Here is a 9,468-nt window from a genome sequence, read left to right on the forward strand (position 1 = left end):
TAGTTTTCTGTAGAATTTGGTTTACATTTTTTGTCGTCGTCATTATTAATTAAAAAATAAAACAATTCTGAAAACGTTTTCACACAAAAGTACGATTTTGAACGTTGACTTTGCGCTCAAACTCAGGATTTACAGATCTTTAAAAAGTTTATATATCTCAAATGAATTCTAAAGAATTTGTCCACAACACTGCATACTTGCAGTTTAACTACCTTACATAGCCGGTCTGTCCTTTTAAAGCTTGAGTCTCAAGCACAACGGTACCCTAATAGTTTAAAGCCTTTAGTTGAATTAATTATATTTTAACAAAATTAGGTGCATTAGTTGTGACTGTGAGTAATTAGCAGTTCCCTTAAATCTATATTTTTACATGATTTTAAAAACAAAAATAATACAATTCTACGACATAACTATGTATAAACAGACATCCATGAGTAACAACATTTTTCAACTAATCTCCTTTAATCTGGCTTCCTTTTTTTAGAATTGGCAATCAGTGTTTAAATATATAATAGTACACTTTTAAAAATCAGTAATATGTTTGTAAAAATGGAATGTTTTTTAAAAGTTTTGAATCAAATTTAGATTTGCTTTGTTTACGTTCCATCTCCAGCAGTTCTCTTCTTAATCTTCGTCCTGTGTTTGAGCTGAGAGGAAGAGATGTTGAGGTTTCAACTGAAATAAAGATATATTTAAAAATAATTAAAAAAATATCGAGATCAATGCTTGATCTCCATCTCCATGTTAAGCTACAGATTAATCTAATCTTAATTCGATATCCAGTGAAGTACCAAACAAAATCTGTAGCAATATTTCTAATAAAAAAAACATACATACATCCATTTCCCTTTACACTGGATTAAAGATGACTATATTGTATATTTTAAACATGTTTTTATTTTTAATTACTGCCTTCTGACTAACACAAAAGGACATGTTACGCCCCTTGTGACAAATAAGTAACATTTCTGTAAAGTAGTTGTAAATAATTATTAACCATATTTTGTTCTTTTATTGTATGAAATATAATATTATTATATGGAATGTATAATTCTTAGCTATTTTTATTGCGATGAAGAATAAAAATAAAAAAATTTTAAAAATAAAGATAAGAATAAAATTTAAAAAAATTAAAAATGAATGAAGAATAAAAAAACTTTACCCTCTATTTCAAAAGATGCATCTCCATTACAAATACAACCACCATTCGTAGTTGTCCATCCAGTTGTTGATGTTGATGTATAAGTAATTTGTATAGTTGTTGTGGTGGTTGTGGAAGATGTACTTGGGCAAATACATGGTGTAGATGTAAATGATGTTGTTGTTGTAGAAGAACCACCAAGATTAGTAAAAGCATCGTCTTTTGTACTGGTCCAGATTAATGTTTCAGTTAAAGAAGAAATAGTAGATGTTGAAATTTCAGAGTGTGCTACTGTAGTAGCATCAAATATTAATAATTTACCTATCAGTGGTACAGAAGATTTATCATGAATAGATACTGCTGTAGCTGATGATGATCTGTCATCAGAATCTGTGGATAATTCAGGAGTTCCACTAGTAATATCAACAGAAAACGGGGGCGATTTAGATGAGTCTTTAGCGGTAATAGTAGATATTGTAGTGATTGGTTCACTAGACGCTGTTGTAGTAATAGAAACAAATTCATCAGTATTTAAAACATCCTCTTCAAAAGATAACACAGTGGCTGTACTTTTACTGGTTGTTTCTATAGATTTTTCAGATATTATTATATTATCAGCTGAAGTTGATCCATCATAAGAAAATTTAGTAGAAGTATCTTTGGTTGTAGTTTCGTAATTTGTTGCAGTTTCTGCATTTGGTTCAGGTGATGATTTTTCTGTAACTTGTAAAGTAGGGCTCTCAATAAAATTTAGTGAAGTTGTTGCAATAGTAATTTTTGTAGTTGTTTCTGCATTTGGTTCAGTTGATGATTTTTCACTACTTATATCTGTAGCTTGTGCAGAAGTACTTTCAAAAGACATAGCTGAATTTGTTGCAATGGTACCTTTGGTAGATGTTTCTACATTTGGTAAAGTTGATGACTTTTCAGTACTTAAATCTGTTACTTGTGCAGAAGTACTTTCAGTAGAAATAGCTGAAGTTGTTGTAATGGCACCTTTGGTTGATGTTTCTACATTTGGTTCAGTTGATGATTTTTCAGTACTTGTATCTGTAGCTTGTGCAGTAGTGCTTTCAATAAAAGTAGAAATTGTTGCAATGGTACCTTTGGTAGGTGTTTTTGCATTTTGTTCAGTTGATGATTTTTCACTTTTTATGTCTGTCGCTTGTGTGATTTCAATAGAATTAGAAGTTGTCGCAATGGTTTCCTTAGATGTTTCATCATTTTGTTCAGTAGATGATTTTTCAGTACTTATATCTGTAGCTTGTGCAGAAGTACTTTCAATAGAATTAGAAGTTGTTGCAATGGTACCTTTGGTAGATGTTTTTGTGTTTTGTTCAGTTGATGATTTTTCAGTACTCATATCTGTAGCTTGTGCAGAAGTACTTTCAATATAATTAGAAGTTGTTGCAATGGTACCTTTGATAGATGTTTCTGTGTTTTGTTCAGTTGATGATTTTTCAGTACTAATATCTGTACCTTGTGCAGTAGTACTTTCAGTAGAATTGGAACTTGTTTCAATGGTACCTTTTTTAGAAATTTCTGCATTTTGTTCAGTTGATGATTTTTCAGTACTTGTATCAGTAGCTTGTGCAGAAGTGCTTTCAATGGTACCTTTGGTAGAAATTTCAGAATTTTGTTCAGTTGATGAAGTTTCATCATTTGGTATAGTTGATAATTTTTCAGTACTTATATCTGTTACTTGTGCAGAAGTACTTTCAATAGAATTAGAAGTTGTTGCAATGATACGTTTGGTAGATATATCTGTGTTCGATTCAGTTGATGATTTTTTAGTACTCATATTTGTACCTTGTGCAGAAATACTTTCAGCTGAATTAGCTAAAGTTGATGCTATTGTATCTTTGGAAGAAGTTTCATCATTTGGGTTAGTTGATGATTTTTCAGTACTCGTATCTGTAGCTTTTGCAGAAGTACTTTTAATGGAATTAGAAGTTGTTGCAATGGTACCTTTGTCAGATGTTTCTGAATTTTGTTCAGTTGATGATTTTTCAGTACTCATATCTGTAACTTGTGAAGTAGTATTTTCAATAGAATTAGAATTTGTTGCAATGGTACCTTTGGTAGATGTTTTTGTGTTCACTTCAGTTGATGATTTTTCAGTACTCATATCTGTAGCTTGTGCAGAAGTACTTTCAATAGAATTAGAAGTTGTTGCAATGATACCTTTTGTATATGTTTCTGCATTTTGTTCAGTTGATGATTTTTCAGTACTCATATCTGTAGCTTGTGCCGAAGTACTTTCAATAGAATTAGAAGTTGTTGCAATGATACCTTTTGTAGATGTTTCTGCATTTTGTTCAGTTGATGATTTTTCAGTACTCATATCTGTAACTTGTGCAGAAGTACTTTCAATGGAATTAGAAGTTGTTGCAATGGTACCTTTGGTAGATGTTTCTGTGTTTGCTTCAGTTAATGAATTTTCAGTACTTATATCTGTACGTTGTTCAGAAGTACTTTCAATAGAATTAGAAGTTGTTGCAATGGCACCTTTGGTAGATGTTTTTGCATTTTGTTCAGTTGATGATTTTTCAGTACTCATATCTGTAACTTGTGCAAAAGTACTTTCAATAGAATTAGAAGTTGTTGCAATGGTTCCTTTTGTAGAAGTTTCTGCATTAGGTTCAATTGATGGCTTTTCAGTACTTATATCAGTAACTTGTGCAGAAGTATTTTCAGTATAGATAACTGAAGTTGTTGCTACAGTATCTTTGGTAGATGTTTTGTCATTTGTTGCAGTTGATGTTGCTTCACTACTTATATCTGTAACTTGTGCAGTAGTGCTCTCAATGAAATTTTCTGAAGTTGTTGTAATAGCAGTTTTAGTAGATGTTTCTGTATTTGATTCAGTTGATTCTACAGTAGAGGTTTCTTTGGTTGTAATCACTGTAGCGCCTAATGAAGGATCTTGAGATGCTGTTGAGCTTACTATATCGTTGTTCTTAGATGTAGTTTCTGAATTGACATTAACTGTTGAACCTATATTTTCTTGACTGGTTGTTATTTGATTTGTCATTGTTGTTGTTCCAACCTTTGCTGTCAAAGGCTCTGTAACAGGTTGTGTGAATATTTCGTTGACATCAGTACTTTCAATTTCCACTCTTGAGGTCTCTATGCTAGGGGTTGAACTTTTTGAAATGGAATCAGTACTTGAGCCTAAAGTTGATGCTATTGTTTCTGTGTTGGGTAGAGGTTTATCAACATTTGGTAGATTTGAATCAGTACTAGTAGTTGGTGCTCTTGTTGCTAATACTAATGGTGGTCTAGTTTCTAACTGATCAGCAATATCAACCAATATTCCATCCTGATACAAATCCAACATTAAGGAAAAGTTAAGATTTTTTGTCTGATCAAGTATAAATCAGATATAATTGTTCTCTATATACGTGACTATGTGCTTTATGTACTGCAGGGAAACATATATGGATTATCAGAACTGAACACTTTTAAACCTAGAAAAACGACAAAATCTTCCACATAATTGATCAAATATTTTGAATTGGGCATTGCCAATTGCCATCTTTGCTTGAAGAGTCCCTTAAAATTGCGCTAAAAGTCCCCTTGCCTTAAACACATTTGCTTGCTTTGTTTCTTTCAGTTCTGATTTTAATCACAAATTCAGCTGATTTAGATTAGATTTAGATTAGATTTAGATTAGATTTAGATTAGATTTAGATTAGATTTAGATTAGATTTAGATTAGATTTAGATTAGATTTGAACAGAAATCTTTCTGCTACAGCTACAGGAGATCATTTTCTTTTTAAATTGTTCAATGACAAATTTTTTTATTTTTGTGTTTAAATTATTGATTTTTTTTGCCAATAACATAACTTAATGGTAAAAAACAACTGTTTTTAGATGGGATAGAAAAGAGTATACCTTCAACACAACTGGATTTGGTTCTGTACCGGACTCGTAAACCTAAATCCAGAAAAAATCCAGGAAAATAAAATGATCAGAGCTGAAAACTATAGAATTGGATAACCCTTAATACGGATCGCTTAATCTGAATATCCACTGTGGACACTTTTGATTTCTGTTTAATCCGTTTGTTTTCCTCTTTTCGAATATCCCTACCAGATTCTGACCAATGATAATTCTCTCAATAAATGGCGCGCAAAATGGCTCTTTAGAATTTTGCATATGCCACTCTGATTGGTTAGATTTATACACTTTCCTGGATACAAACTAAAGATTAAAAACATTTTAAATTAACAAAAAGAGGAGATCAAGCATTGATCCCAATATCCACAATTCTAAAGTTTTCAGCTCCGGCTATTTGATTAACATTACATTACATTTTTACAATTAGACCCCTATATTTTCATTGGAGACCCCCATATTTTCATTGGAGACCCCATATTTTCATAGGAGACTCCCATATTTTCATTGGAGAACTCATATTTTCGTCGGAGACCCCTATATTTTCATTTAAGACCCCCTTATTTTCGTCGGAGACCCCCATATTTTCATCTCCATATTTTCGTGGGAGACCCCCATATTTTCATAGGAGACCCCAACATTTTCATAGGAGACCCCCACATTTTCAAAGGAGACCCCCATATTTTCATTGGAGAACCCAAAATTTTAGTTTGACACCCCCATATTAAGGGTTCCCAATGAAAATCCTAACGAAAATATGGGGATCTCCAACGAAAATATGGCGGTCTCCAATGAAAATATAGGAGTCTCCGACGAAAATATGGGGGTCTCCGACGATAATATGGGGGTCTCCGACGAAAATATGGGGGTCTTCAATAAAAATATAGGGATCTCCAACGAAAATATGGGGTCTCCAATTAAAATCTAGAGGTCTCCAATGAAAATATGAACAAGACGTCCAAGGGGTCTCCAATGAAAGGGGATCTCCAATAGTACTTTAATGATGATGATTTCTTCCCAGACTAGGTTTTACTTTGAAGACTTTAACTTTTATAAATCCCTAATTAGCAGGGTTAATTTTAATTCTTTTAAATACTTACAAACCTTGAGCTGAAGTAGGCTCAGACCTCCATTTCTTTTTTGTACAGACCTAGCAACCTTAACAACTTGTGTTAGTTTAGTTTAAACAATAAAGAAATTGAGTCTTTATAATCCCTATAACTTCGCAATCTGATGGTGTAAACCTTTGATATTTCAAACTTAGATTATTTTACCTACCAGAATTCACAGATCAAATATTTAAGGTCTACGCCAATGGGTTGCAAAGTCATAGGGATATAAAAATCTGAGTTTGGGGGGAAAGACTCAACTCCTTTAAAGGGACACTGCTATCGTAATTTAACGTGACCATTTCTTGAAAGATTTGCCCTTTAAACCTGCGGCCGAGACAAAATAATAGAGTTATAAAAATAGAGTTTTTTCCTTAACTGGTCAGGGTGCTAGGAAGGCTTTAAAATAGATTCAAAAAGCTAACTATCACTTTTATTTGACAATTATTAACATCGGCACGTTATATATTCTTCAAATTATACATTTTTTATTAAGAAATTAGATTTTGATCGAAATAAGAAAAGAATATTAGGGATTTTTACAAATTTTTACATCCCCAAAATTAGCTGCTCTAAATTTCAAAATGCTCATAATTTGATAAAAGTAAAAAACCTTGAAAAACTTGATTTTGAATAATCCAATGGACATTATAGAGACAGCAATTGTGCAGTGGACACAGACCAATTTTATTTTATAGTTGATTCTTAGACTAAAAGTAAAAAGACTAAAGATATTTGTTTTTTTTTAACACTTGGAATACTGCTTTAATGTAGTCTTCCTAGCCCAGACTTTTCAGGTTCTTACTGTAAGTTTTAAATAACAATTAAAATAGGTTAGGATTTGTGTATAGGCTTGGGATTGGGAGTTGGGCTTTGTTTACAAACGATTTAGATTGTAAAAAAAACTTACTGAAACTTTGTAGATGGCAAAATCTGTGTTAGAGAACTGCATCCGAACAGTTCTTCCTCGATCCGATATTTCATAATCCAAAGTCCTTGAAAACATTTAAAATAAAACCTTGTTCACAGAACAGTCAAACGGTTGGTCAATGTTTAAAAAATAAAAAAGTCTATATATCATTTTTATTAAGTAAGTCACAGAATTAAAACTAATTTAATAGTTTAATCATTTAATAACATGTTAATATTTGTCCAAAGTAAAAATAACTATTTTTTCACATTTTTCCAACGTACTTTTTTAACCTTTATTAAAGCCTCTCTGGCACCCTAAGTTAGAGATCGATTTTTTTCATGTGCTGGCCTTGAAAAGTTGGATTAAGGTAGAGATGGGCAGGTTCAACTTTTTTTCATTGTTCGTGAACGACCCATTTCGTTGTTAAATTTTTTTTTACTTACTTGAATCCATCCGCCGTGTTCAAAATGGTTGAAAGTAAAATCACAAAGCATGCCAATTTTAAGAATGTTGTGATGAAACTATTTCCTTTTATTTCACGCCATTTAATCATTAATCTTGTAGTGCAGCAGATATTTCGAAAAGTTGAGAGAAATATGGAAGATTTTTGAACTGGCCGATTTGAGGAATTAAGTTCTGTCTTGATTGTATCCCATTCTGTATCCTAAATTAAAATATAACATATTTAAATTTATATTCAAAGAAAAAAAAGAGAATTTACAATTGTACTTTACAAGGCATATATAACATGAATTGAATATGCGGAACAATTTTTTTTCCTTTCAAGCATTTTATTATATTTTTGCTGAGGATAAACATTTTGCATAGTTTAATTAAAGAAAACTTCTAAAGACATTGTTTTCCTTTTAAAAATCAAATTTAAAAAACAAACAAATTAACTAGTCATCATTACATGTATTATTAGGGTGGGAGCCCCCGGCCGCCATGAGCCTCCGCTTTGCATCATGAGAGCCTCACCGATTTGCCAGGCAGTACAAGCCTCTTCTATACAGTAATTATCATGCGCAATACACAGGGGGCGGAAATGTCATGTATATGTGTGTGTACCAAAGGATTGTCTGTAAGTAATAACGAACTATAGGCGTGTACTGTATCTCGGTATTTGTACAGTCTAGGAGAGTTTATTGTTAATTTTACTTAAAAATAAGTTCAATACACATGTAATATATCATTTATGTATTTAAGTCAACGCCATAAGCCAAATTTTCATGTAAAGAATATAATTGGATTAAAGTTTTCAATAAACTACTTGTTATTCAAGCTTAATTGAAATTGACCACATTGTTCTGCAATTTCCTTGACTAAAGTCATGTTGTGTGTCTGTTCCAAAAGAGTGTGCATGTGTAATAACGAACTCGTCTGCAAAGCAGTGCGACTGGCTTTCTCATGACCAGCGCCATTTCCTTTCCCTGACAATCATCAAAATGTGCCTGCGTGTTACAAGATGTTGTTTTAACTAATGTTTTAAGGCTCTATACTCTATGGCGGAGGCTCGCACTGCACATCAAATCTGGGAGGCTTGGTCTGCACAACGGAGGCTCATTGCGGCCGGGGTTCCCTCCTGTGCATGATATACCTTAGTCATATTCCGATTAGATGGTAGTTGTAACAAGGATACTATTTGCTGGCTCAGGCCAGCTTTTCTCCAGCATTTCTTTAGCCCACTCTGAAATCTCATTGCATCTTGTATCAGATGATAATTGGCAAACATTTTCAGAATCGAATTTAGTCTTTGACAGAAACTCTTTGTAACCAAATGTCGTAGACCTTAGATATTTTAAACTATCAATTCTGATCAAATATCACCATCAGGTTAAAAGTTATAGGGGTTTGAAAATTTTCGCTTGTGGCTGCAAAAAAAAAACCCTTAAAAAGGTTGGAGAGTCTTTTCAGTTGGGAACGTTTTAATTTAGTACACAGTACACACATGCTGAACTAGACAGACGGAAAAGGTAAAATATGTTCGTCATTATAAATATACTTGCACGACTTTGTGACCAAGTAGTTTCTCTACTTTTGATTTTGTACCCTTCCAAAATCTACAAAAAAAATTTCTTACTAGTCAAAAATTCAATTTGCAAATCTTCTTAAAAACTTCTTTAACATTTTTTTTTAAATTTTAAAAAAGTTTTTATAAAAGAAAATTATTTTAATAGTATTACAGTATTCCAATTTTTCTAACTTTGGGATTCTTGGGTCCCGGGGAAATCTTTAATAACTTGTTTGATTTATTTGGCAAAAAGTTTAAAAAATAAAAATATAATATTTTATAAATGAAATTTAAAGATTCAATGAGATACACCTTTTACGTGGTATTGGAGTACGGTAAGGATCCATACTGAGCCCAAATGTTTTAAAGTTCTGTTAAATATAACAAAAGAAG

At 32.2% G+C, this 9,468-nt stretch overlaps 1 protein-coding gene across 3 annotated transcripts; it reads right to left on the reverse strand.

The window, feature by feature from the left end:
* Positions 1 to 340: 340 nt before the first annotated feature.
* LOC111699279 (serine-rich adhesin for platelets) lies at positions 341 to 9,468 on the reverse strand. Of its 3 annotated transcripts, none has more exons than XM_023469909.1 (9): positions 9,388 to 9,468; positions 8,662 to 8,751; positions 7,508 to 7,728; positions 7,062 to 7,146; positions 6,147 to 6,200; positions 5,040 to 5,081; positions 3,272 to 4,463; positions 1,163 to 2,398; positions 341 to 675 (listed from the first exon to the last, which is right to left on the reverse strand). In XM_023469909.1, the coding sequence occupies exons 2-9, from the start codon at positions 8,668 to 8,670 to the stop codon at positions 530 to 532; spliced, it is 2,985 nt and encodes a 994-aa protein (XP_023325677.1). In that variant the 5' UTR covers positions 8,671 to 8,751; positions 9,388 to 9,468; the 3' UTR covers positions 341 to 529. The 3 variants fall into 3 exon arrangements, with proteins under 3 accessions (XP_023325677.1, XP_023325676.1, XP_023325675.1); XM_023469908.1 differs by having other exon boundaries at positions 1,163 to 2,706; positions 3,256 to 4,463; XM_023469907.1 differs by having other exon boundaries at positions 1,163 to 4,463.

Source organism: Eurytemora carolleeae, unplaced genomic scaffold (assembly GCF_000591075.1).
Source record: "Eurytemora carolleeae unplaced genomic scaffold, Eaff_2.0 scaffold326, whole genome shotgun sequence".
Lineage (NCBI taxonomy): Eukaryota > Metazoa > Arthropoda > Copepoda > Calanoida > Temoridae > Eurytemora > Eurytemora carolleeae.

Excerpts from the sequence above, each read along its gene's own strand:
- LOC111699279 (XM_023469907.1), bottom strand. Across the intron at positions 5,082-6,146 it reads TGAGCCTACTTCAGCTCAAG|GTTTACGAGTCCGGTACAGA; the intron begins GTTTGTAAGTAT and ends TTCTGGATTTAG. Across the intron at positions 676-1,162 it reads TGCATCTTTTGAAATAGAGG|TTGAAACCTCAACATCTCTT; the intron begins GTAAAGTTTTTT and ends TCTTTATTTCAG.